The sequence below is a fragment of the Phragmites australis genome, chromosome 3 (assembly GCF_958298935.1).
Source record: "Phragmites australis chromosome 3, lpPhrAust1.1, whole genome shotgun sequence".
Lineage (NCBI taxonomy): Eukaryota > Viridiplantae > Streptophyta > Magnoliopsida > Poales > Poaceae > Phragmites > Phragmites australis.
In genome coordinates this window covers 4,445,479-4,473,329 of record NC_084923.1, presented here as the reverse complement: position 1 = coordinate 4,473,329, position 27,851 = coordinate 4,445,479, and the positions used below count along the sequence as shown (strand labels likewise).

The following is a 27,851-nucleotide window of genomic DNA, read 5'->3' as shown; positions in this document are numbered from 1 at the left end:
TCCATGTTGCTTGAAAAAGTTAGTCAGCAGGCGGTGAAATTTATGTTGCTTGAAGAATTTTGCCGGAAAATGTTGAAAGCATCAGTGGTGCTACATATTATCGTGCAAGTATTGTTTTAAAACAATAAATGTTAGTTATTTGTTTCTATGGCAGGGTATGGATGATTGCTAGCCATTAAATACAATTGATCAGAGGGTTAATTAATTGGTTATTATGGTTTGAAATGCTGGCCTGATACAAAATAAATACAAGCTTTTGGTTTGCAATGATCAATGGCTAATAATTGTTGAGGTAGCAGGATACAGAACAGAAATGAATGTGGACCACTAGATGTAGGTGATCAAAGGGCTAGGAATGTTATGTGTACACAAAGATGGATATAGAAAAGAGTCATTCTCTCTCTCTCTGATACGCACTTTATGTTAGCATGGACACAGCATTATATATATTCTCCATCATCACTGCACATTAAGTTCACTGCTACTGCTACAACAACTTTTTACCGATCTCTTGTTTCACTCTGGAACCAAGAGAATTTAAATGGATGCTCACAACACCGGTGTGTTCCAATTTTTGGGCAAGTTTATACCTATATTCAAGGAGGAGTCATTTGAGTCTGGGAAGTTACTTGATTATGACATCATGGTGAATGTTTTGATACCGTATGGCTTCACCCAAACAAATGCATTTCCATATGCATTCAGTGTTTTCTCAAGTGCTTGAGGCCATCTTGATCTCATTAATGGGCTTCTGCATTTGAGATCATTGTTCATATCTTGTATGTGTTTCTGATAGGAATTTACTGCAAAAAGCTTATGTCACCAGCGGATGGCTTAATTCTTTAGAATGTTCATAACAAAGGAAGCTGTGATAGAATAATCTTCTTATTGACCTCATTTTTGGAAAATATTTGTATGACCTTTGTATTATTTTAACCATGTTAATATTTTGCAGTCAAATTCTTGCTGATTGTGATGATTTGGATTGCAAACTTTCAACAAGTGATGATTACTGTAATGAACAAGAGGAAGAACTTAGGCGTAGGGTACAACTTGAAGCAGAGGAAAGAAAGCTGGAAGAGACTCTGGAATATCAAAGGCGGATAGAGGAGGAAGCAAAGCAGAAGCATCATGCAGAACAGTTTAGAAGTACCTATGCATCTTCTGTTATTGGGACAGCTGGTCTTTCAAATACTGTGAATTTAAACAGGGGCCATGATAGCCATGCAAGTGCACCCAATAACTCTTCGCCTGCTTTTCTAGAAGGCATAAAGTTTGGTGATTTTCGCTTTTCTGAAGTTCCTTTGCGAGAAGAACACCCTAAATCTGGACTGTGTGGCATGAATCTGCAAAACACTGAGAACAATTTTAGCGAGAAACATACTGGATTGGGCTCTCCTGGGGCACAGGCATTAACCAGCAGTGATACGGATGTCTCTAAGTTAACATTGAAAATGAATGGGATTTGGAAAAATGCACAACATATCAAGCCTATGGGCAATCCCAGCATCAAAAGGCCTAAGAAAAGTACTAGTGAAGCACAAAAGAAATACGTCCAAGGTTTTTGGCTATGCCTTGAACAAGTTAGAGCTTTAATTATCAATTTCATTTACACTTGCAAGATTTTATATCTGTTTATTATTATAGGTGTGCCCGGTGCTATTTATGATGATGATGATAGGGCATCTGGTCCACAGTTTGGTATGCCAGCTCCTAGATGGAGCAGTTCTGGTAAAGTAACTCACTTTGCAAATCACGGCTATCAGGATGGAAAACAGAATCAGCTACATGTGTTGCCTTCAGATGATCCACAATTTGTTCATAAAGGTCACTCTTCAGGAACAGAGAAGCCAAATTTTGAGAAAGGTAGCTACTTTTTAGATCCACAAGTGTATCCATAAGACTGATTTTCTCTATTGCTTTTTAAAACAGGATATAGTAGTTGAAGTTTCAAATTGACTTTGCTAAGCTTTACACACTAAACTAGCATATAGTGCCATGTATAGTAATAGCATACACTGTTTCTTTCTAAGCTATATGATATCAAATTGTACCAGCACCACAAATCTCCTGTTTTTTTTTATCTATGTTCCTTTCCTATACTTATATGCTATAAGCAATACTGGGCTACTTGCCTTCTTTTGTTTCCTGTGATATAAACCCTTTCTATTAATAATCGAATTCATTTCACAGATTGATAACAAAGAAGTTCAATGCAATCTTTGAGTGCCTGAATACGGCTAAAAGCTTATAAAATACTAAAATACATTGAAGCATCAGTTTCATAGTTATTCTTGTATTTTTAAGCAACCAGGTTACTTGACCAAGGCAATCTGTATCGTACCTTGTTTACTATAGCCATTTGTATATATTGCTTCCAGTTGTTTCTTACTTTCCGGTTCCCTGACAAGATATCATATCTTGTAAATTACCCAAAAATGGAGCTGATGCTGTATACTTTTCATTTATTTATGATCCGAACTCATGCAAAATTGTTCCTTCTACATCCAGTTAACAGTGGTGTCAAGCCATCAGCAGCTCTCTGCATTGAGGATGATTTTGATAAAAGGTTCCAAGAAGACCTTGATGAGGCTGTGCGCCAAAGCCTTGGTACCCAATACTTTTTTTGTGACTGCTTCCATTCTCTATGAATATGCTCATATCATTGGCCTTGAACAGACATGAACATTCATATTCAATACTTCTGTGGCATCATAAAGAGCTCTCATGCTGTGTTAAGGTGTCTACGGTCTATAGATTTTCTGCTGATATTTGTATCGCATGATACATGCTTTCCTTGTTAACTGCATGCTGTTTCATTGAGTTATTTGTGCTGAGCGTTTGAATATCAATGTCCTGTTGCCTTGTTGAAGAATAAGTTGATGATCACAATACTATTAAACATTATTTATATTTTTACCTCGGGTCTTGGACATATGTTTGCTTGGTTAGGTCTTGATAGAGTATGCATTTTGTTCTTCCCTGTTTCTTCACCACCATTATATATTTTGAGATGGTATGCTAGTTGAGGTTGCATAGAGATTTAATAACCATTTTCTCACGCTGAGAGATCAGTATATACGCATGATGTCATGATGTTATGATGATTGTTCTCTTAGTCTCAATTCTGTGTTTCTGCATTGGCTAGGTGTGTTTTGTTAATGAGGATTATTTCATCTTATGCAATTTCGATCAATTCTGACCTGAGTCCTATCATTTAAGGTTATGATGCTTCTCCTGCTGATACAACAAGCACTCCAAATGGGAAAGAAGTGTATGGGGCTGGCCTTAAAAATGCTGCTGGTGAATACAATTGTTTCTTGAATGTGATTATTCAGGTAAGCATGGAGTTATAATGTGCTTTTCAGCAGGCTTATGCGACCGTGCTCTGTTTACTTATAACGTTACCTCTATACTCAGTCATTATGGCATATAAGGCGGTTTCGAGATGAGTTCCTTAAAACATCATCACTGCATAAGCATGTTGAAGATCCTTGTGCTGTCTGTGCATTATATGATGTCTTCATTGACTTGAGCAAAGCATCCAAGGGTCAAGGAGAAGCTGTTGCACCTACTTCACTGAGGATCGCTTTGAGCAAATCGTACCCGAACAGCAAATTCTTTCAGGAGGTAAATTGGTGTCTTCCCTTGATAGTTTTTTAGCAATAAGCCTTGATGTGTGCAGATTTTTAGCCAACAGATTAGGGAGAATAATAGCCAATTAAAGCAGTAATAGCTGTAGTTATTAGCTGATTGACCTAGGGATTTTCAGCTAGCAGATTAGGGAGAATAATAGCCAATTAAAGCAGTAATGACTGTAGTTATTAGCTGATTGGCTCAGACCATATTGTAGTGGTCAGCAGTGTATAAATAGAGAAGAAAATAGAAAAGGTAGTAAGCCATTGCAGCACCAAAAAATACCACTGCTAGTGTACGCGTGTCTTGGGTTAGTTCCTGGGCTATATGTGAGGCTGTAGGCCTTTCAATTGGTATCAGTAGGGTGTCATGGCGGGTGAAGATGGCCCTTCTGTAGCTCCTGCGCCTGTGGTACAACGTGTGGTGAGAGATGTCGGAGGCGCGTACCTGTTGCTCACCAAGCACAACTACGCCGAGTGGTCGGTGATAATGGAGGTGATGCTTGAAGCCCGCGGCCTCTAGGAGGCCGTGGACAAGGGCGGCGTGGATAGGGTCAACGACAGGTTGGCAATGGAGGCCATCTTTCGCGCAATCCCGCCGGGGATTGTCACCTCCCTTGCGAAGAAGACGGCGAAGGAGGCCTGGAACACGATCAAGACGATGCGCGTCGGCTCCGAGCACTCTCGCAAGGCGACTGCCCAGAAGGTGAGGAAGGACTAAGAGGCGATCTCCTTCCGCGACGGCGAGTCAATCTATGACTTCACCATGCGCCTCACCGGGATCATCCACCAGCTGGAGGTACTCGGTGATCTGATCGACGACGCCAAGGTCATGGCCAAGTACTTGCGGGTTGTCCCGCCCAAGTTTGTGCAGATCGCGCTCTCCATCGAGACGCTCCTTGACATCTCAACGCTGACGATCAAGGAGGTCACGGGATGGCTTAAGGCGGCGGAGGACCGCCTCGACCCGGACCAGGTGCAAGGTGCTGCTCACGGAGGAGCAGTGGCTTGCACGCCAGAAGGAAAGGCGAGCTAGCGAGGGGGGGGGGGTCGCGGTCTGCCAAAGGCGATGACAAGAATCGCCGCTCCCGTGGCTCGTGCAAGAAGGGCGCGGCTGATGGCAAGAACGCTGCCCACAACGACAACCATGACGCCTATCGCAATTGTGGGTGTACCGGTCACTTGGCTCGTGATTGCCGCCAGCCCAAGCGAAGCCAGGCGTACCTCGTGCAGGAGGACGACTACGAGCCTGCACTACTGATGGCGCAGGTCTGCGCGCTGAACGATGACACCGTGCCAGCGTTGACAACAGTCCACCTCGATGAACCGCTAGGGCAGGCGTCCCTCGGCAAGGTGGACTCCGGTAAACTCCAGGAGGGCTGGTACCTCGACACCGGCGCCACCAGCCACATGACGGGCCGCAGCGACGTCTTCGCCAAGCAACCCAAGCTTGATCGCGCAGTACAGGGAACCGTACGGTTCGGTGACGGATCGCTCGTCAAGATCCACGACTGCGGCACAGTGCTGTTCACCGAGAAGAACGGCGAGCACAAGGCGCTCTCTGACGTCTACTTCATCCCGCGCTGTCGGAGAGTGAACTCCTGTCGCAGGGATCCCGAGAGACCCCTTTTTAGAGATTCGGCCGGGGGGATGATCCTAGAAAAGCTTGCACGGGAAATGAGCGGAAAAGGAAATAAAATGCGATGGCTTGCGGGGACACCGGGTTTTTGGACAGGTTCGGGCCGCGCGGAGGCGTAACACCCTACTCCTGTATGAGTGTTATATCTATCCTTGAAGGAGATCCTTCAAGGGTATATCTGGTTCTCGAGGGAGAGCTGTTTACAAAGAGCAGGAGGCTCTTATGTTCTAGCTGGCTGGTTTCTTGATTGTCTTGTGATCGGGGGTGGTGATTTCTTGTTCTTTGACTGACCTCTTGTTTTTCTCTTGTCCTCCTCTTTTTCGTTGTTCGTCTCTCCGTCCCCTTCTTGGTGCCCCCCTTCTTTTTCTTTTATAGATGCGCCGACCTCGACATATCCTGAATGGGAAAGAGGGGACGCGAGTGCCCAGGTGCCACGGAGAAAGGTCTAATCATTTCGCTTTGGCGAAGTGACAGGGGCGGTGGAGGAAGGCGGCGCGCATTCGACCACTAGCCGCTGCGGAAGCTTCGGGGTGCCATAAAAAAAAGCCCACCGGACAGCCTCAGAGGTGCCCGGTGCGTCCACTCTGTCTTGTTCTCCTGCCAGGGCAGGGTGGCAGGCCGAGTGCTTCGATTCTGGTAACGTTATCCCGAGGTGCGCAAGTGGAAACGGGACGGGACCCGTGCATTTAATGAACCCACGCCCCCCAGCCAGGGCATGGCCGGGTCTGACACTGGGGCGTGGGCAGCCGAGAATGTCAGGATGTCAGAATGCCAGGCCACGCGCGCCTATTAAATGCGGCATCGGGCCCTTGACTGGATGATACTCTGGCGACGGGGCCCTTTGAGTCTTTGAACGATCTTGCGCGAACCTTCTGGGGACCGAGTCCCCGGGGGCTGCCACGTGCAGCCCCGAGCACTATTTCCCGAGCATCTTGGGGGGACCTTCGGGGCACCGAGTCCTCGGGGGCTGCCACGTGCAGCCCCGAGCACCCTCTCCCGAGTACTTCAGTGAGACCTTCGGGGCACCGAGTCCTCGCGGGCTGCCACGTGCAGCCCCGAGCACCCTCTCCCGAGCACTTTAGAGGGACCTTCGGGGCACCGAGTCCTCGGGGGCTGCCACGCGCAGCCCCGAGCACCCTCTCCCGAGTACTTGAGTGAGACCTTCGGGGCGCCGAGTCCTCGCGGGCTGCCACGTGCAGCCCCGAGCACCCTCTCCCGAGTACTTGAGAGGGACCTTCGGGGCACCGAGTCCTCGGGGGCTGCCACGCGCAGCCCCGAGCACCCTCTCCCGAGTACTTGAGTGCGACCTTCGGGGCACCGAGTCCTCGCGGGCTGCCACGTGCAGCCCCGAGCACCCTCTCCCGAGCACTTGAGAGGGACCTTCGGGGTACCGAGTCCTCGGGGGCTGCCACGCGCAGCCCCGAGCACCCTCTCCCGAGCACTTTAGAGGGACCTTCGGGGCACCGAGTCCTCGGGGGCTGCCACGCGCAGCCCCGAGCACCCTCTCCCGAGTACTTGAGTGAGACCTTCGGGGCACCGAGTCCTCGCGGGCTGCCACGTGCAGCCCCGAGCACCCTCTCCCGAGCACTTGAGAGGGACCTTCGGGGTACCGAGTCCTCGGGGGCTGCCACGCGCAGCCCCGAGCACCCTCTCCCGAGCACTTTAGAGGGACCTTCGGGGCACCGAGTCCTCGGGGGCTGCCACGCGCAGCCCCGAGCACCCTCTCCCGAGTCTCTGCTTTTACCTTGCAGGGTGGTGATATGTGGTGGGCGGCCGGTTTGGCCTCGGGACTTAGGGACCCCTGGTTATAAATACACCGACAGTAGCCCCCGGGCCCGTTTGGCAGCCGATGGGACAGAGACTGCGAATGGGCCCTTCGTCGCGACCGAGGTCAAGGCGGGCCGAATGCCACGCGGCAAGCTTTCCGGAGGTGGCCCCTGCGGTTTCTAGACATCAAGCAGACCCCAACGGGCAAATGAGTGGACGCGTGTCCATACAACTTCCGAGGGGTGTGATAATCATACGGGCGGCCCGTGCGGTTGCCGCGCAGATCGAGGAAAATACGCCTGGCAAAATGCTGACATCGCGCGATCGGCGGGAGATTCGCCTGTCAGTTGCGTCGATCGAGGCGATACTTCGCCGAGCGAACCGTCGGGGCGGCAGTTTTTGAATTTTGAGATATAAAAAGGGGGGAAGGATCGGTCCGTTCCCTTTTTTCACGCTCCCTCGCACTCGCGCTTCTGCTTCCTTCGTGCTTCTACTTTTCTCTCTCCTTTCACCGAAAATCACCCTCTTCTCCGACGAGATGTCGAAGGTCGGAGGGGGACGCCGGGATCGGGCTCCGATCAGCGTTTTGCCGGAGTCTCGCCTGAGGAATGAGGAGGCGGCGGACAAAATTAGGAAGCTGCTGGTGCCGGAGGGTCAGGAAGGCGCTGTGGCGGTGAAGCCGGCAACTCTGACGCCGGCGACGACCGTTCCCGGACGAACGGTCCTCTTCACCTCCTTCGTGGCGGCGGGGCTGGTGCCGCCGTTCTCCGCATTCTTCATGCAAGTGCTGGAGACTTACGGCATCCAGATGGCGCACCTGAGCCCCAACTCCGTCGTGGCGCTGGCGGTCTTCGCCCATCTCTGCGAAATGTTCGTGGGGGTGGTGCCGTCGGCGACGCTGCTTCGCCATTTCTTCGTCCTTCGACCGGTGGGGAAGAAGAGGGGGCACTCCACGGCGGATGTTGCGGGGTGCTGCAACCTTCGGCTTCGGGAAGGCCTGGGGGACCAATATATCCCCCAAGTGGTGCGCAGCAAGTGGGAGGAGTGGCGACGGGACTGGTTCTTTGTCGACACCGACCCCCACGAGCGGCTCGAACTGCCAGAGAAGGCGGCGGAACCTCGGCGATCGACATGGGAGGCGCCGCCGCCAGAAGATGCGAGGCTAAAGCCGGTGCTGGAGCGCATCCTGGAGCTGCGCGAGTCCGGGCTAACCTCCGTTATGGTGGTCGCGGACTTCCTGCGACGTCGACTGGCGCCTTTGCGGGAGCGGGCCCGGCCAAGCTGGTTCTACACCGGGCCGGAGGACATCACCAGGACCCAGATCGGCGCGAGCTGGGATCTGGGGCAGGCGGAGCTGCGAGGGATGATCCGAGTGATCACCGGGTCGGAGGACATGAGCCGGGTGGAGCTTCCGTGGCCGGAGATGGCGCTCTGCGCCAATCCCGACCGGGTGGCTATCCTGAGGCGGCTGCCGGAGTTCGACGCCCAAGGGCCCGTGGACCGGCCAAGAAGTCGGAGTCCCGAGGCCTCCGAACTCCCCGGGCTGGAAGATCTCCTGGGCGAGGAGGGCGTTGGCAGCGCGGCGCAGGCCGGCGACGGGGCTGCCGCAACCAGCAGCCGCCGCGCCGGAGAAGAGGCTGCCCCCGAAGCTGCCGCGGAGTCGACGCCGGGAGACCGGGGAAAAAGACCCCGGAATTTGATCCTGCCGCCGGAGTCTCCGCCGTCGCCGACGGCAGCGGCGGCGTTCCCGGTGCTGGAGCCGCGCCTGGTGCGGATGGGGCCCGCGCCGATGCCTGCGACCACGCCGGCGACCTGCACGGCGGAGTCCGAGACTCGGGTGGCGGCACCCGAGGCCCGTGCTGTGGCCCAGCCGAGCCCCCAGCGGAAGAGGCGGCGGGAGGGGTCCGGACCGACGTCACCGGACCCGGACGTCCGGCTCCCAGCGGCCAAGTGGCGATATCGGTGAGTTATTTCTCTTGCTTTCCCATGGGTATTTTCGGCCCGAACTAAGTTTTGACTCTTTTACTTGTCTCCCGTAGGCCGGCCGCAGCCGTTGCGGCGTCGGAGAAGGAGCAGGCGCCAAGGGCGGAGCCGAACCTGCCCGCCGCGCCAGCGCAGGCAAGTGTAGGAACGGCGGAGGCGCCGATTGACGTGGAGGCGTCAATCGACGGGGCGGCTGTGGGGAGAGAGGTAGTGGCGGCGACTACGGAAACGGCGCCGGCGGAGCCTACCCCGGGCGCGGAGAGCCCGGGGCGGAGAACAGTGGAGGCGGATGCCTCGTCGGGACCGGTGGCCAAGGCGGCTGATGCAGGAGCGCAGCCGCCGTCCGAGGCCTTGGTTCCGGAGGAGCCTACCCCGGTCAGTCAGAGCCCGGGGCGGATGGCGGCGCAGGGCCCGGCGGAGAGCTTGGCCCCCCTGGAGGGATCCGGCGGAGAAGCCCGGGAGCCCTCGGCGCTCGCGGTGCCCGGCCGGCCTACCGATCCCTTCTCGGCCGCCATTGAAGGCGTCCGAGCTGCCGTCGAGCAGTTGGGCGCGGCGGTGGATGCCAAGGAGGGGGAGCTCGAAGCCGAGCGCGCCCGCCTGGCACTGGAGAGGGCGCAGCTGGCCGGCGCCCGAGAGGAGGCCCGTGCGGCAACCGTGCGGGAGCAAAAACTCCTTGATGACATCCGCGCGGGAGCCGCGCGGGAACTTGAAGACGCCGCCCGCCTGGCCGAGGCGTCGAGGCGGCAGGCTGCCGATGCCCTTGCCAGGATGGGGCAGGCGCAGGTGAGGGAGGCGGCGGTCACGTCCCGGGAGCGGCTTGCAGAGGAGCGGCAGGCCGAGCTGGCCCGCCGAGAGGGCGCGGTCGAGAAGACGCGCGCCGACCTCCAGCGCTGGGAAGACGACCTCCAGAGGATCAGAGGAGAAATCAAGCGCTGGGAAGAAGATGTCTCCATCCGGGAAGTGGACAACGCGCTGTCTGCGTCTGACCTCGGAGCCCGGGAGGACTCGGTGGTCCAGCAGGAGGAGGCGCTGGCCCGGCGGGAGAGTGAGCTGAGTCGCCGGGAAGGCGAGCTGAGTCGCCGGGAAGGCGAGGCAGCTGCCGCGGCGGCCGCCGCGGCTACCAGGGCGGAAGAGAATGCGAAACACGAGGCGGAACTGACCGCCCGTGAACAAGCCCTGTCCGAGGTGGTGGCCAAGGCGAAGCAGGATGCTGCCCCTGCCGCAGCTGGCGGTTCTTCTGGTCCGGCCGGGGACCAGGGACTTGAGGCACAGCTGCGGGTCGCCAAGGAGAAGCTCGAGGCGGCCTTCGTCTCGCGGGTTAACCTGGTGCAGATGCTGGAGGATATACTCCGGCGGATGCGACGGGCCATGGAGAAAGGCGGCCTTGGGCGGCTCGTCGGCGATACGAAGGGCGACGGCCCCGCGCGGCAAGTGCTGGAGCTGCAGCAAGTCTGCGAGCGCCTTGAGACCCTGCCTTGGGCAGTCCAGGAGCTCGCCGCCCGGGAGGGACGCGGCCTGGCTCATGCCGTGGCCGAGCATGTCTTGGCCTGCTATCGAAGCAGGGACCCGAACTTCCCGCTGGAGCCGGCGCGGGAGGGAGTGGTCGAGGCTGAGGAGGAGGCCGCCCGGGCAGCGGTTAGCAGTACCGCCTCTGCGGTGGCGGCCGGCTTCAGGCGGGAGGTGCCACCATCGCCAGCCCCCGGGGACGACTCAGAAGACTCAGCCGACGCCTCTGCCGCAGACTAGGCCGTCGGCGCCCTTATTTTTTTTGTTGCAGATGTAGGAGCGAACCTTTAGAAAAAGCTTTGTCCAGGTCTTGCGAATATAATGGCAGCTTTTCCTTGGGCTCGAAACTCCAATTTCTTTTGTATGCTTGAGGTTTCTTTCCGGCGCTCTGTCTGGAAGTCCCGAGGAGTACTCAGTCGGGCCGCTCCCGACCTTTCCATCCCCGAAAAACGAAGTAGTTGTAGTCGCTGGTGTGTGTTGGCGCAGCCAGCTTTTAAGCTCTCGTGAGTCCGCACTGCCTAGCTTAAGAAACAAAGACATAGACTCCTTGCTCGGGAGATAGAACAGCCCTGTCCGGAACACGCCGTGCCCTGTGAACACCTTTTCACCTTGCGACCACTCAGCCGGTAGATGGGAGACGCGTGCGAGCGAGAATGTGACCAAGAGTCCTCGCGGTCCGGTGGTGCCCGGGCTCAAGAAAGGGCCGGACCGAGTACTGACAGCCTGCCCCCAAGGCCTGAGCTCCGGACTACTCGAGCAGCTCGAGTGATAGGATTACCCAGGGCACCTGAGGACCCGGTAGAGCTCGGGGTCCTTAAGAGCGGACCGACCACCACGACCACCACGAAGGGCTTCGGTCGAACGTTATCGCACGCACGGTACTCCTTTCTACGAACCGCTCTGTCGTTCTAGAAAAAGGCCGACACGCGGCAGGGTTTGTTCACGGGCCAGGAGACCACCTCACCGAGCAGATTAAAGTGCGAGAGCCCCCGAGAATGACTCGGGAACATAAAGTTACTGAAAGCAGATTTGTTTGAATATAACCACTCACCGGGCAGCCGTCGGCCTTCCGGCCAGCCGACCCAGAAGGGGTTGATTCCAAGCCCGGGGGCCCGGGAACTTGATCCTTTCAACGGAGCGCCCGACCGCCCATGGGCATACGAGGCTCCTAGGGTCGGGTGATCTCGACCACCCAAGCCTAGGCGGTAGGACCACCCGAAGAACCCTGGGGGCCGACCAGAGACCGGGGCATTGAAGCCCTCGCGGCCGAGCTGCTTGTGATTGCTGTCCTGTGACTTGATAGAGAAAAAGTAGAATTTCTTTGTCTGGTGCGCTCTGTTAGTGCGGTACTTGCCTTAGACTGCTCTTGTTTTTTCGACCCGAGACCTCTCGAATACCCGAACCGGAAGACAAGGGCGGTCAGAGGCATAACCTAGAGGTCCTATGGTTCGGTGGCGCCCGGGTATGACAGGCCAGACCGAGCACCGACAGCTCGCTCCGGGGGCCTGAGCTCCGGCCTACTCGAGCAGCTCGAGTGATGGGATTACCCAGAGCGCCCCGAAACTCGGTTAGTACCCGGGAGCCCGTTACGACACCGAATACCACTGCCTACCATGTCGGACGTAAGTCAGTGGCGACTGCCCGCATGTATACCGATTGGGATTCTTTTATCAATGGGAAAAAACGAGAGAGCGAACTTTTTCTCGCACAACCGAGCACCTCACCAGACAGGTTAAACATAGGGAATCCAGAGAAATAATTTGCCATAGTGATTGCTTTATTAAAATACTGAATGTACGATATTTACAAGGTTGGGCGACAGCGATTTACCATACGGGGCGAAGCCTCCAGATTGCTCGGGCGAGGAGAAGCCCCCGGCCTTATCAACCTGAACCGCGAGCTTGACCATCTACGGGTAGAAGCGTCGGAGATGCTCGATGTTCCACGGATTCGGGAGTGGCTGCCCCTCCTCCGTTGCCAACCTGAAAGAACCTGCCCGGGGGACCGCGATCACGGTGAACGGACCTTCCCACACAGGGGACAACTTATTCATTCCTTCGCGCGACTGGATGCGCCGGAGAACTAGGTCCCCCACCTCGAAAGACCGGGCCCGGACGTGACGCAGATGATAACGGCGCAAACTCTGCTGGTACCGAGCCGCCCGGACAGCAGAACGTCGCCGGCGCTCTTCCAGGTAGTCTACGTCGTCGCGCCTTTGATGCTCCTGCTCACCCTCAGAGTACGCGTGCACTCGAGGGGAGCCGAGAGTAAGCTCGGAGGGGAGGACCGCCTCGGCGCCGTAGACGAGGAAGAAAGGAGTTTCCCCGGTAGCGCGGCTTGGCGTAGTCCGGTTGGCCCATAGCACAGCCGGCAGCTCATCCACCCATCCCTTCCCGTGCTTAGCGAGCACGTCATAGGTCCGGGTCTTGAGGCCCTTTAGTATCTCCGCGTTGGCACGCTCGACCTGCCCGTTACTCCGAGGATGAGCGACGGAAGCGAAGCAAAGCTTGATGCCGAGATCCTCGCAATAGTCCCCGAACAAGGCACTAGTGAACTGGGTGCCGTTGTCGGTGATGATCCGATTGGGGACACCAAAACGGCTAGTGATACCGCGGATAAACTGGAGCGCCGTGCCTTTGGTCACCTTGACGACTGGGACTGCCTCCGGCCATTTGGTGAATTTGTCGATAGCGACGTATAGGTACGCATAGCCCCCGATTGCTCGGGGGAATGGACCCAAAATGTCCAAACCCCAGACCGCGAAAGGCCATGACAGGGGAATGGTATGGAGAGCCTGAGCTGGCCGGTGAACCTGCTTTGCATGGAACTGGCATGCCCTGCAGCGCCGAACCAGCTCGGAAGCATCCTGGAGAGCTGTGGGCCAGTAGAAACCTTGCCGGAAGGCTTTCCCGACCAGCGTGCGGAACGATGAATGGCCACCGCACTCGCCCTCGTGGATCTCCGCGAGAAGATCGCCGCCTTCTGCCCGAGAGATGCATTTCAGGAGAACACCTCCTGCGCTACGTCGGTAGAGATCCCCGTCTACTATGGCATAGCGTTTGGACTGCCGAGCAACCCTTTCGGCAGTCGCCTCATCCTCGGGTAGGAACCTTTCTTTCAAGTACCCTCGGATGTCAGACATCCACGAGGCATCTTGAGAACATTCGGTGAGCACAGCGCACTCGCCGGACGGCGGCGCCCTGACGGGGCTTCCCACTGAGGGCACCGCCGGGGTCCCCTGAATTGAGTTCGAGGTTTCCCCTTCACCCTGTTCGGCAGGCAGGATGGAAGGCCGTGTGAGTCTTTCTTCAAAGACTCCGGCAGGGACGCGCGCACGTGATGAGGCCAGGCGAGATAGCTCGTCGGCCGAAGCGTTGTCGCGGCGAGGGATATGCCGCAATTCAAGGCCATCGAAGCGTTTCTCGAGCTTCCTGACCGCGGCCACGTACGCCGTCATTTGAGGATCCGTGCACTGGTACTCCTTGGAGACCTGGTTGACGACCAGCTGGGAGTCCCCCTTGACCAGGAGGCGACGAATCCCGAGCCCCACCGCAGCCCGGAGGCCAGCGATGAGACCTTCATACTCCGCCATGTTGTTGGATGCGCAGAAATGCAACTGTACGACGTACCGGAGCTCTTCACCCGTTGGGGAGGTGAGAACCACTCCGGCCCCTGCGCCTTTCAGCGAGAGGGAGCCGTCGAAGTGCATGACCCAGTACCCGGGCATGTCGCGCCCGGGATAGGCAGAAAACTCTTCTGGGTCGACGCAGGGGATGGGGGTCCACTCTGCCAAGAAGTCGGAGAGCGCCTGGCTTTTAATTGCCTGGCGACTAACGAAGTGTAGATCGAACTCCGCCAGCTCTACTGCCCATTTGACAACGCGCCCGGTGCCCTCCCGATTTCGGAGAATGGGCCCTAGTGGATAAGTGGTAACCACTGAGACTTTGTGCGCCTGGAAGTAGTGGCGCAGCTTCCGGGAGGCGACGAGCACGGCATAGAGCAGCTTCTGAGCCTGAGGATACCTTGTCTTGGCTTCCCGGAGGACCTCGCTGACGAAGTACACCGGTCGCTGTGCCCGGCGGGCCCGGACGGTGGCCCCGCCCGGGGGGCTGCTACAGCCCCCAGGGGCGACGGCATGGTCGGGGTTGGCCGGGCATTCGAGCTCGATTCCTTGGCTAGGAAGAGCAGCGTGCTCGGGCTCGACCCCTAGCTCCGGGGGAGCCACGAGGACAGGTGAGTGGTCGGGGGCCTCTGGGAGCTGGGACCCAGCATCCGGCCCTGAACACTCGTCTCGCTCCATCACCAATACTACGCTCACAACCTGAGGAGTGGCCGAAACGTAAAGTAGCAGGGGCTCACCTTGAGAAGGAGCCACCAAAACGGGCGGCGAGGTAAGGTATTTCTTTAAGTCGCGGAAGGCCTGCTCGGCCTCCGGCGTCCAGTCGAAACGACCGGATCTCTTCAGAAGCTTGAAGAGGGGGAGCCCCCGTTCCCCGAGCTTGGAGATGAAGCGCCCGAGGGCGGCCATGCAGCCGGCGAGGCGCTGGACCTCCTTGAGTCGAGCCGGGGGTCGCATCTGCTCGATGGCCCGGATCTTCTCCGGATTGACCTCGATTCCTCGGCCAGAGACCAAGAAACCAAGGAGCTTGCCCGCCGGGACCCCGAAGACACATTTCTCCGGGTTGAGCTTGAGGCGGGTAGAGCGGAGACTGTCGAAAGTCTCGGCAAGGTCCTCGAGCAGGGTGGCGCGGTCTCGGGTTTTGACCACGAGATCGTCGATGTAGGCCTCGACGTTGCGGCCGACCTGCGAGTTAAGTGTGATTCGAATGGCGCGCTGGAAGGATGATCCAGCGTTGCGCAGGCCGAAGGGCATTGACATGTAGCAATAAGTCCCCACCGGGGTAGTAAAAGCAGTTTTTTCCTCGTCCCCTATGGCCATGCGAATCTGGTGATACCCAGAATTCGCGTCTAGGAAGCACAAAAGATCACATCCCGCAGTTGAATCTATGATTTGATCAATGCGAGGTAAAGGGAAAGGATCTTTTGGACAAGCCTTGTTAAGGTCGGTGTAGTCCACGCACATGCGGAGCTTGCCGTTGGCCTTCGGGACGACGACTGGATTTGCTAACCAGTCGGGGTGGAGGACTTCTCGGATAAATCCGGCGTCGAGGAGCTTGCGGACTTGCTCGCGGATGAACTCCTGGCGCTCTGGCGCCTGCCGCCGGACCTTCTGCTTCACCGGGCGAGCGTCCGGACGCACGGCCAAGTGATGCTCGATCACCTCCCTAGGGATCCCGGGCATATCGGACGGTTGCCAGGCAAACACGTCTGCGTTAGCCCGGAGGAAGGCGACGAGCGCGCTTTCCTATTTGCTGCCCAGGTCGCTGCCGATACGGACAACCTGGGCAGCGTCTTCGCCCACCTTGACCTCCTTCGTTGGAACGGAAGTGTTGGCGGCGAGTCGGGGTCTGGATGTAGAGGGTCCCGGGCCCCCTGAAGAGCCATCAGCCTCGGCTTGCGCTGAGACTAAGGCCATATAGGTTTGTTCGGCGCAGGAGACAGCGCCACCGGAGTCAGCGGTCACGGAGATAGAGCCTGCGGGGCCGGGCATCTTAACCGTAAGGTATGCATAATGCACGGCCATCATGAACTTGGCAAGCGCCGGACGCCCGAGGATGGCGTTGTAGGGGAGAGGGAGCTCTGCGACATCGAAGAGGACGCTCTCCGTACGAAAGTTGTCCCGGCTTCCGAACGTGACAGGCAACTCAACCTGCCCGAGGGGCAGGGAGTGCCCGGGCGTTACTCCACAGAAGGGGAGTGACGGCTTCAGGCGTCGGGAAGGCACTTGCAGCTTCTCAAAGGCCTCTTTGGAGAGGAGGTTGAGACCGGCGCCGCCGTCGACCAGCACTCTGCCGATTTTAACATTGCAGACAGTGGGAGACACGACCAGAGGCAGTCGCCCCACAGCTGCAGTACTGACGGGGTGGTCGGCCATGCTGAACGTGATCGGAGCATCCGACCACCTCAGGGGTCTTGCGGCCTCCTCGCTCGGGGTTGCCGAGCACACTTCGCGCCGCATGACTTTGATGCCACGGCGCGAGCAGGGTGTGTAGGCGCCTCCGTTGATGAAGGCAACCGTATGCTCGGGCTCCTGGAAGCCGAGCTCGGTATTGTCGGGGATGACCTCGGTATTGCCTCCCCCGCGGGATTCGTCGCGCTCCCTCTGGCGCTGCTCTACGAGTCCCTTGACCGTACGGCACTCCGTGAGATCGTGCCATCTGGTCTGGTGTATGGGACACCATTTACCTGGCTCAGGCCCCGCGGGAGCGGGGACCCTCGCTGGAATAGGGGGCCGACCAGGGGCCGGGGCTCTTGCTGGAGCTGATGCCCTAACCGGTGCTGGGGCCCTCGCGGGCGCCGAGGCCCTAGGAGGAGCCCGAGCAGGAGTCCTGACGGGGCGCCGATCGGCTTCGGGCCGACGCTCTTGTCGGCGATCGGGCTCTTGCTGCCTTCCACGAGCGGGGGCTTGAGCTGGCTCAACAGGAGCAGCCTCGCGCTTCCTCCTCTTTTTCTTTTCCCGCCTATCAGAGCGGGAAGAACTTGGTCGATCGGAAGTGGGGCGAGGAGCATGCCATGCCCTGGCCTCCGCCGCTTTGGCGCACTTATCGGCCAGTGCGAAAAGTTCCGCAGGGGTCTCGATCTCGTGCGTGCCTAGCTTCTCGAGCATCCGCTCATCGCGTACGCCCTGCCGAAAGGCAACAATAACAGCATGGGGGGCCACTCGCGGAATAGTGTTGCGGACCTGGCTGAAACGCTGTATGAATCGACGCAGCGTCTCCCCTTCCTGCTGTTGGACGGCGTGGAGGTCGCACTCCAGCCCGGGACGCGCGAACGTACCCTGAAAGTTGGCCACAAATTGGTGGCACAAGTCGTCCCAGGAGCTGATAGATCCTGGGGGTAAGTTCATAAGCCAGGAGCGGGCGGAACCCCTCAAGGCAACATGAAAGTAATTTACCATCACCTTTTCGCTGCCTCCGGCCGCTTGGACGGCCGTCGTGTAGATCTGGAGGAACTCGACGGGGTCGATGGACCCGTCGTACTTCTCTGGCAGCTCGGGGCGGAACTTGGAAGGCCACCTCACCCGACGGAGCTCGGCGGTGAAGGCACGGCAACCGGTGCCGTACCCCGCAGCACGAGCGGGGGTTCTTGGTGGAGAGGAACGGCGAGCCGGGGATCCCCGGTGGTCGTGGGCCGGGAGAGAGGAAGCCTGGTCCTCTGCCCCAACCCCCTGCCGGGTCTCCCGCTGACGCTCGAGAGTGACCCGGGCATCTTCGCGGCCCCTGCGCTCGTCGAGGCGCAAGCGGAGGTCCCGGGCCTCCGACACGTCCGGGGGGATGACGCTCCGCCTGGAGACCCCCCGGCCCGTGCGGGTGTTGCCTGCTGAGGAGCCGACTCTGGCGGCACCGCGCTGAAAAGTGGCGCGAGGACTCTCGACCTGTACCTGGCGGCGAGCGGTGCCGACCAAAGCGGCGATGTCTTGCATCCACCGGCCTTCCGGAGTGTTTGGCGTGGCCTGAATGGGAGGGTGCCTGAGGAGGGCTTGCGCTGCAGCTGTCGGAGAGTGAACTCCTGTCGCAGGGATCCCGAGAGACCCCTTTTTAGAGATTCGGCCGGGGGGATGATCCTAGAAAAGCTTGCACGGGAAATGAGCGGAAAAGGAAATAAAATGCGATGGCTTGCGGGGACACCGGGTTTTTGGACAGGTTCGGGCCGCGCGGAGGCGTAACACCCTACTCCTGTATGAGTGTTATATCTATCCTTGAAGGAGATCCTTCAAGGGTATATCTGGTTCTCGAGGGAGAGCTGTTTACAAAGAGCAGGAGGCTCTTATGTTCTAGCTGGCTGGTTTCTTGATTGTCTTGTGATCGGGGGTGGTGATTTCTTGTTCTTTGACTGACCTCTTGTTTTTCTCTTGTCCTCCTCTTTTTCGTTGTTCGTCTCTCCGTCCCCTTCTTGGTGCCCTCCTTCTTTTTCTTTTATAGATGCGCCGACCTCGACATATCCTGAATGGGAAAGAGGGGACGCGAGTGCCCAGGTGCCACGGAGAAAGGTCTAATCATTTCGCTTTGGCGAAGTGACAGGGGCGGTGGAGGAAGGCGGCGCGCATTCGACCACTAGCCGCTGCGGAAGCTTCGGGGTGCCATAAAAAAAAGCCCACCGGACAGCCTCAGAGGTGCCCGGTGCGTCCACTCTGTCTTGTTCTCCTGCCAGGGCAGGGTGGCAGGCCGAGTGCTTCGATTCTGGTAACGTTATCCCGAGGTGCGCAAGTGGAAACAGGACGGGACCCGTGCATTTAATGAACCCACGCCCCCCAGCCAGGGCATGGCCGGGTCTGACACTGGGGCGTGGGCAGCCGAGAATGTCAGGATGTCAGAATGCCAGGCCACGCGCGCCTATTAAATGCGGCATCGGGCCCTTGACTGGATGATACTCTGGCGACGGGGCCCTTTGAGTCTTTGAACGATCTTGCGCGAACCTTCTGGGGACCGAGTCCCCGGGGGCTGCCACGTGCAGCCCCGAGCACTATTTCCCGAGCATCTTGGGGGGACCTTCGGGGCACCGAGTCCTCGGGGGCTGCCACGTGCAGCCCCGAGCACCCTCTCCCGAGTACTTCAGTGAGACCTTCGGGGCACCGAGTCCTCGCGGGCTGCCACGTGCAGCCCCGAGCACCCTCTCCCGAGCACTTTAGAGGGACCTTCGGGGCACCGAGTCCTCGGGGGCTGCCACGCGCAGCCCCGAGCACCCTCTCCCGAGTACTTGAGTGAGACCTTCGGGGCGCCGAGTCCTCGCGGGCTGCCACGTGCAGCCCCGAGCACCCTCTCCCGAGTACTTGAGAGGGACCTTCGGGGCACCGAGTCCTCGGGGGCTGCCACGCGCAGCCCCGAGCACCCTCTCCCGAGTACTTGAGTGCGACCTTCGGGGCACCGAGTCCTCGCGGGCTGCCACGTGCAGCCCCGAGCACCCTCTCCCGAGCACTTGAGAGGGACCTTCGGGGTACCGAGTCCTCGGGGGCTGCCACGCGCAGCCCCGAGCACCCTCTCCCGAGCACTTTAGAGGGACCTTCGGGGCACCGAGTCCTCGGGGGCTGCCACGCGCAGCCCCGAGCACCCTCTCCCGAGTACTTGAGTGAGACCTTCGGGGCACCGAGTCCTCGCGGGCTGCCACGTGCAGCCCCGAGCACCCTCTCCCGAGCACTTGAGAGGGACCTTCGGGGTACCGAGTCCTCGGGGGCTGCCACGCGCAGCCCCGAGCACCCTCTCCCGAGCACTTTAGAGGGACCTTCGGGGCACCGAGTCCTCGGGGGCTGCCACGCGCAGCCCCGAGCACCCTCTCCCGAGTCTCTGCTTTTACCTTGCAGGGTGGTGATATGTGGTGGGCGGCCGGTTTGGCCTCGGGACTTAGGGACCCCTGGTTCTAAATACACCGACACGCGCTTGAAGAACAACATCATCAATGTCGGCCAACTCGATGAGTGTGGCTCGAAGGTGTTGATCGAGGATGGCGTGCTGCGCACCTGGGATCGTCGGCGCCATCTCATCGCCAAGGTGAACCGCGGGCAGAACCGTCTCTACATCCTACGCCTCAACATCGCGCGCCCCATCTGTCTCGCGGTGCAGCACAACGACGACTCGTGGCGTTGGCACGCCCGCTACGGCCACATCAGCTTCGACGCGCTGCACCAGCTTGGCCGCCAAGACATGGTGCGTGGTCTTCCGCGGCTAGAACACGTGGAGCAGCTCTGCGACACCTGCGTCATGACGTAGCATCGCCGAGCCCCGTTCCCAGCCAAGGCGAAGTACCTCGCAGAGGGCTTCTTAGGCCTCGTCCACGGCGACCTCTGCGGCCCCATCGTGCCGGCGACGCCAGGGGGCGCTGCTATTTTTTGCTGTTGGTAGATGATGCCAACCGCTACATGTGGCTGGCGCTTCTCACAGCAAAAAGTGATGCTGCAGCGGCCATCACGAAGTTCCAAGCTGTTGCGGAGGTGGAGAGCGGGCACAAGCTCCGCGTTCTACGCGCGAACAATGGTGGCGAGTTCACCTCTGTTGAATTTGCGCGCCATTGCGAGGACCACAGCATGCAGCGGCACTTCTCCGCGTCGTACACGCCGCAACCAAGTGGCGTGGTGGAGAGGAGGAACCAGACCATCCTTGCCACCGCACGCGTCGTCCTGAAACAGCGGAAGATGCCCGTTGAATTTTGGGGGGAGGCTGTGACCACGGCTGTCTACCTCCTCAACCGGGCGCCGTCAAAGAGTCTTGACGGTGAGACGCCATTTGAGGCGTGGCACGGGCGCAAGCTGGCGGTAAGCTACTTGCGTACATTCAGGTGTCTTGGTTATGTAAAGGATACATGACCAGGCCTGCGAAAGCTTGACGACTGCAGCACCCCGATGGTCTTTATCGGCTATGAGGATGCCTCCAAGGCATACAGCATGCTCGAGCCCCGGTGCCGGTGCGTCCACATCTCCCGCGACGTTGTTTTTGACGAGGGTGCCGGTTGGGACTGGGAGGCAGTGCTGCAAGACGGTGGAACAGCCACACCTGACTTCCATGTGGAGACAGTGGTCAACCACATCCACCCAGGTGCGTTGGCTCCGTCCTCAGGCAGCGCAGAAGGTGTTTATCCTGCTATGCTGGCGCCCACAGGGGCGATCTCGTTGCCCACGCCCGTAGGGGCGTCCTTCGCGGCGGACCCACCCGCAGGTCCGCCCGTGGGCCGCACATCAACAGCGCCCGCAGGGGCGTCGAGCCCCCTTGCAGGTGGCGCATCCGTGCCCTTCTCGTCCGCAGGGGCAGGGGCCACGCCCACAGGGGCTTCTCCCGCGGCGGCCTCGCTCTTGGAGTTCGTATCCCCTCCGCCAAATGACTCCGCCAGGCTGGATGCGTACCACGACTCCTCCCCTCTTGGTTACCGTCGCATCGACATGTGCTTGGAGGGGGAGAGGCACCAGGCCTTGCCAATCGTGTCGTCAATGGCGAGGGGCTGCTGCTGGTCAGCGAGGGAGAGCCGTGCTCCTTCGTTGAAGCAGAGCATGATCCAGCATGGCAGGCGGCCATGCGAAAGGAGATGGACTCCATCGAGCAAAACGGGACATGGTCGTTGGTGGAGCTTCCTCCTGGGTATCGATCTATTGGGCTGAAGTGGGTCTTCAAGCTCAAGAAGAACGAGGCAGGAGCAGTGATCAAGCACAAGGCTCGCCTCGTTGCCAAGGGCTATGTGCAGCAACCGGGCATTGACTTCAATGAGGTATTCGCACCCGTTGCTCGTCTTGAGTCCGTTCGGTTGCTGCTAGCTGTTGCTGCGCAAGATGACTAGCCGGTGCATCTCATGGATGTGAAGTCGACTTTCCTTAACGGCGACTTGGGGGAGGTGTACGTCGCGTAGCCGCTTCGTCGTCGCCAGAGCAGAACATAAGGTGTTGCGCCTGCGGAAGGTGCTCTATGGGCTGCGACAAGCGCCGCAGGCTTGGAACTAGAAGCTGCACACGACATTACGAGCTCTCGGGTTCGAGCAGAGCCCGCATGAGGCGGCGATGTACAGGCGTGGCTATGGTGACTCGTTGTTGCTCCTCGGGGTCTATGTGGATGACTTGATCATCACTGGATCAGCCGAGGCGGAGATCAACCGCTTCAAGGAGGAGATGAAGGCGAGGTTCAGGATGAGCGACCTTGGGTTGCTCTCTTTCTACCTTGGCATCGAGGTGCAGCAGAGTAGCAGCGGGATCACGCTGTGTCAGGCGCATTACACCAAGCGCATCCTAGAGATGGCGGAGATGCAGGACTGCAACCCTGCGCATACCCCCATGGAGGAGCACGGCGGCGGAGGTGGACGTCACTCAGAACCGGAGGATCATTGGAAGCCTCCGTTATCTTTTCCACACGCGGTCGGACCTCGCTTTCAGCGTGGGGTACGTAAGTCGCTTTATGGAGCAGCCTACAGAGGAACACATGGCGGCAGTGAAGAGGATCCTGCGCTATGTGGCTGGGACGTTAAGTCTCAGTTGCCACTACTGGAGGACAGCGGAGGCACGGCTTGTCGGGTACACTGACAGCGACCTCGCCGGCGATGTTGACACAAGGAGGAGTACATCCGGCGGTTTGTTCTTCTACGGCAGTAGCTTGGTGAGTTGGCACGCTCTCAAGCAAAAGGTGGTGGCACCCTCGTCCTGTGAGACAGAGAATGTTGCTGCCACTACCGCAGCCACACAGGCGATGTGGTTGGCTCGGCGACTTCGAGGGGAGGGACGCCGACACCGTCGAGCTAAAGATTGACAACAAGTTAGCCTTAGCGCTGATACAGAACCCTGTCTTCCATGAACGTAGCAAACACATCGATATGCGTTACCACTTCATCAGGGAGTGCCGGGAAGATGGGAGGATTAGTGCTGATTTCATTAGCATTAAGGACCAGCTCGCTGACATTCAAACGAAGGCACTTGGGCGAGACAGATTCCATGAGCTTCGTGCTAGGATTGGAGTGGTCAACATCAATTCCAAGTCCAAACACAAGGATTAGGGGGAGATTGTTAGCTATAAGCCTTGATGTGTGCAGATTTTCAGCTAGTAGATTAGGGAGAATAATAACCAATTAAAGTAGTAATGGCTATAGTTATTAGCTGATTGACCCAGGGATTTTCAGCTAGCAGATTAGGGAGAATAACAACCAATTAAAGCAGTAATGTCTATAGTTATTAGTTGATTGACCCAGGTCATATTGTAGTGGTCAGCAGTGTATAAATAGAGAAGAAAACAGCAAAGACAGCAAGCCTTTGTAACACCAAAAAATACCACTACTAGTGTACGTGTGTCTTGGGTGAGTTCCTGGGCTACCTATGAGGCTATAGGCCTTTCAAGTTTAAGGGGTTTATGTACATTTCTTCAGCATTTTACCATCCAAATTCTCGCCTTACATCTCTATGTTGCTTTTGTCAATCTGATCTCCATGTTGGCTGACCCTAATCAATTTATGATCATGGCAGGGACAAATGAATGATGCATCTGAGGTACTGGGGGTAATCTTTGAGTGCCTGCATAAGTCATACACTTCCCGTGCTGTCTGCCATGGTAATTCTCATGAGAAGAATTATGTCGGATCATGGGATTGTGCAAATAGTTCTTGCATAGCACACAGCTTTTTTGGAATGGACGTATATGAACGGATGAACTGTCACAGTTGTAAATTGGAGTCTAGACGGCTCAAATATACTTCATTTTTCTACAATATCAATGCTAGTTCGCTCCGAACTGCAAAGGTTAGTTTTCTTTGTCTGGTCGAATCTCATGATATGTACCCTCTCTTTGTTTCTCTGTGTTATTTATGGTTTCTGATATATTGCTATTGGGATATTTCTGCTAACTATTCCTCCTCCAGATGATGTGTCCAGATTATTCATTTGATGGACTTTTGAAGGTTGTCATTATGAATGACCAACTAGCTTGTGATCAAGATGTTGGCGGCTGTGGAAAACCCAATCATATACACCAAATTCTTTCTAGTCCTCCGCATGTTTTTACAGTCGGTAAGCTTTTGGCTCTTGGATGATCCAGGCTGCATTTTGTCCCATAGAGTCTCAAGTCTGGTCCAGCGGTTGTTGACAAATATTTGACCTCGCAGTATTATCTTAGAATGTTTTTATGTTGTGTTTTTGTCATAATCGTGTAGGATAGCTTTCTGCATCCTCTTAGTTGACCATCATTAAATCAGTAACTGCAATTCTGCCTTCTTCCAGCATGTTACAGCCTTGTGAGGGAACGTTGCTTGCACTCTAATGCTTGCATGTTCTATGTTTAGTGAGATTACTTACCTGTTAAACTTTCGTTTTAGTTTTGGGATGGCAGAACAACAAAGAGAGCGTGGATGACATATCTGCAACTTTGGATGGTATTTCCACTGAGATAGACATTAGCATTTTCTACCGCGGTCTAGATCAAGGAAGCAAACACACTCTGGTGTCAGTGGTATGGCCATGAAGACCCTTTATTTTGTTCTGTCTCATTCTTTGATGTATATTGGATGGTTTTGTTGATAGCTGTTTTCTTAAACCTGCAATAAATGTTCTGCTGGTAAATAAATATTAGCATTATTTATGTAGCTATAAAAATATGCACATTTTGTTCTGCAAGCCATTTCTTATGCTGGTATTTGGAAGGTGGGAGAACTACCAAATTGACTCCAGTTTCAGAAATAAGATGATATCTCCTGCTTGGCCAACTATTTGTTTGTTTTTTCACATAGTTCATTGCATTGGCAATATTGGGTGTGCTATCAGCCGATTACACGCCTTGCACTCTTTATGAGAATTGTGAGCCGATAGGATAGGTTGAATGCATATAAGGTGACAAGTGACAACTAGTCTATAACGTGATTGTCAACAGTAGCATATTATGTGTAGCAGTTAGATGCAGTAGGTATAGTTGCAAATTTTGTTCAGCTGTTACAAAACCAATATACTATGCGTCAACGTGATGTACTATTACCAATCAAATAATCGTGGTGACATTTGTAATGTTACCTCCAATTCTCAACTGCCGAAGTAACTTATAGTGTTCCAAGTTCCAAAAACAATGTGTAAATTTTGATTATGTGTATGATTATTGTTTTCTTATTAAATTTCCAAAGCTGCTTCTCTACTAAACCTATCAAAAAGATAACTAAATAGATACTGATTTGTTTTATTCTCTAATTATGGCTGTACAGGGAGCACATTATATTTTTAAGTTAGCAACACAGCTTTTCTCTGTATTACTTGATTGTGCACCTAAATCTGGTGTTCGGACACCTGTCAATCAAATCATTATCTATGATTTATTTTTTATTGTTTTTTAACACCTGCAGGTTTGTTACTACGGGCAACACTATCATTGCTTTGCTTTCAAGGATGGACGGTGGGCCATGTATGATGACCAGACAGTTAAGGTAACCGGATTACCTTACTAAAGTGACCGTCCTTTTCTGGTCTTCCTACTCTTGCTTAGTATGACCCGGTTTTATTCTGTGTGGTGCAGGTTATTGGTAGCTGGTTTGATGTGATCGTGATGTGTGAGAAGGGGCATTTGCAACCGCAAGTGCTTTTCTTTGAGGCTGCAAATTAATTATTCTTCAGAGTCAAAGAATGCTGTGCGGTGGTTAACATGCCCCTCAGATATAGGTTTTTCCGTGTGGTTGTGAAGATTAGAAATAGAGTAGCAATTTCGTTGAGTGGGGGGATAGAACAGTATTCAATAGCTGCATTAGTTTGAGCTTTTGTCAAGCCCTTCTTAATAAAGTCATCTGAGCATCCTAGGGCAAAAAAAGAGCTGTTTATCTTTTTTTTTGCGTTTGTTTTTTCGTTAACTTGTGGTATATGTTGCTGAACTTCTGATCCTTAATCTGCCAAATAAGATTTTGCTGTCGAGCAAGTGGGTGGGTCATTCGGCCTGTGCTGCCATCGAGGGATTGGAACAATGAAATAGTGTAGCTGAATTTATTTGGAGCTCTTCATTTTGCACCAACGATGTATAGAATTTTGGACATACAATGTGAAGGCTGGTATAGGAGTGTGTGTTTTGCTGCTGGAAGGTTTCAAAGGGGGGAGGGGAAAAAATGTGGTGTGAACTGTATTTATTTGTCGAGAAGTGTCGGGAAAAGAAATGCCATTTGGAATATGGTACCAACGTTGGGAGGATGTATCATTTCAAGAAATTTGTAAAGCATGAGGCTAAGAGGAAATGCTCGATAAGATTATGTGAGATGGTTGTAGCGACGAATAGCGGAAACCTTATCGCTGCTGTTGGTACTCTTAACCATTTTGTAACAGCGGCAAAAAAAATGCTGTCGCTGTCGTTGATCTTTCATTTTCCATGCGCTTCTTTTTGTTGCACAACAGGTTCCAAGACATTTTGATTACTGAGACCGTACGGTGTCGCACAATCAGATATGCTGCTGTTTAACTTTTTTGAATCAAATTAATCGTGCACTTGTTGCAACCAAAATCTCACCTACACCTAATAGTTTCCTTTAGCGTTTTGATCGCTAGCCATGATTAGGAAGTCATATGCAAAAGCAAGGAAAATTTTCTGTAAAATTCCTGCCGTCTGGAAAGCCTGAACGTTTCTTGTTCCTACAAGAACTGAGGCCTCACATTGGCGCGCGTCTGGACTGTAGACTGTCCCACTCGGAGTTAGAGATAAGAATGTCCCCTTCCTGCAGCAAGTGGTTTGGCTGGAAACGGAGCTCTCGCCATGGAGCTGCCGAACTCCCATCCTCGCGCCCACGCGCCCGCCCTCACCTGCAACTCTACTCTCATCATATTCGGACGTTCAGCCTTTCCGAGCTGCCGCGCGCGCCCGCTCCAGGCCCGCAGGAGCAAGAACTACCGGAGCGACGAGGACACCGCCGCGGAGCCCAAAATCATCACCCTCGGCCGGCCGGGGAAGAGCCGGCGGCGCCGCGACAGGAAGCAGCAGCAGCAGAAGAAGCTTGATGAAGGCGAGGAAAGCGACGAGGAGGAGGAGGATGAAGAGGACGAGCGGGACGCGGCGATCCCGGAGGTGGTGACGAACCGGATGATGCGGCGGGTGGGGGTGTCGGTGGGCGCGCCGCTGGCGCTGGGCGTGGGGTTCTTCCCTGTGTTCTACTACCTCAAGACGGTGGCGAAGGTGGACGTGCCGACGTGGATCCCCTTCGGCGTGTCCTTCATCTTCTTCGGCGCCGCGCTGCTGGGGGTCAGCTACGGCATCGTGTCCGCCAGCTGGGACCCCGCCAGGGACGGATCCCTGCTCGGCTGGAACGAGGCGCGACGCAACTGGCCCGTCTTCTGGGACTCGCTCCGGGGTGGCTCTACTCCCCGCCGGGGATAGGCTAAGACCATCCATGCTTGTGCTCAGTATATGTTCCTCCGTTTCATGTTTTTTTTCTTGCAGTAGATGCAGGGTGTTTTTGCTTTTATCTTGTAATCTATTCTCGGTTGTGTATGCTATCAAAGCCAAAGGTACATGTCAGACAATTCAAGCGGTGATAGGTGATGAGATTTGCTTCGGTAGTCGGTACCCGGCATTAGATTCGCGTGTTCTATTTCGCTGCCAACTGCTTCTGCGTTAGTTTGCCTTAGGAATCTCTGATAGTAAGAGCCAGTGCCATCTCTTATATGAGAGAATATATCTTTTAAAATTTATATAGATTTCATTGTTCATAATTTTGTATACCTCATAAGGAGAGAGGTGTTGAGATGAGGCCTGCATAAAGCTTGAAGATATCTCTTGTTTGATCGAATCAATGCT

At 55.5% G+C, this 27,851-nt stretch overlaps 2 protein-coding genes across 2 annotated transcripts in view; both read left to right on the top strand.

The window, feature by feature from the left end:
* LOC133911660 (uncharacterized) overlaps window positions 1-26,426 on the top strand; it is a 30,229-nt gene extending 3,803 nt beyond the window's left edge. Inside the window, exons 5-14 of the mRNA XM_062354000.1 lie at window positions 956-1,560; window positions 1,648-1,866; window positions 2,512-2,610; window positions 3,223-3,338; window positions 3,421-3,630; window positions 23,573-23,845; window positions 23,965-24,112; window positions 24,418-24,551; window positions 25,429-25,509; window positions 25,599-26,426. Coding sequence (XP_062209984.1) covers window positions 956-1,560; window positions 1,648-1,866; window positions 2,512-2,610; window positions 3,223-3,338; window positions 3,421-3,630; window positions 23,573-23,845; window positions 23,965-24,112; window positions 24,418-24,551; window positions 25,429-25,509; window positions 25,599-25,685 — 1,972 coding nt within the window. The 3' untranslated portion in view covers window positions 25,686-26,426. The remainder of the gene's footprint in view (window positions 1-955; window positions 1,561-1,647; window positions 1,867-2,511; window positions 2,611-3,222; window positions 3,339-3,420; window positions 3,631-23,572; window positions 23,846-23,964; window positions 24,113-24,417; window positions 24,552-25,428; window positions 25,510-25,598) is intronic.
* A 290-nt stretch (window positions 26,427-26,716) lies between these two features.
* Window positions 26,717-27,596, top strand: LOC133911661 (protein PAM68, chloroplastic-like). Its single transcript, XM_062354001.1, has one exon. The coding sequence runs from the start codon at window positions 26,814-26,816 to the stop codon at window positions 27,429-27,431; it is 618 nt and encodes a 205-aa protein (XP_062209985.1). The 5' UTR covers window positions 26,717-26,813; the 3' UTR covers window positions 27,432-27,596.
* Window positions 27,597-27,851: the final 255 nt, after the last annotated feature.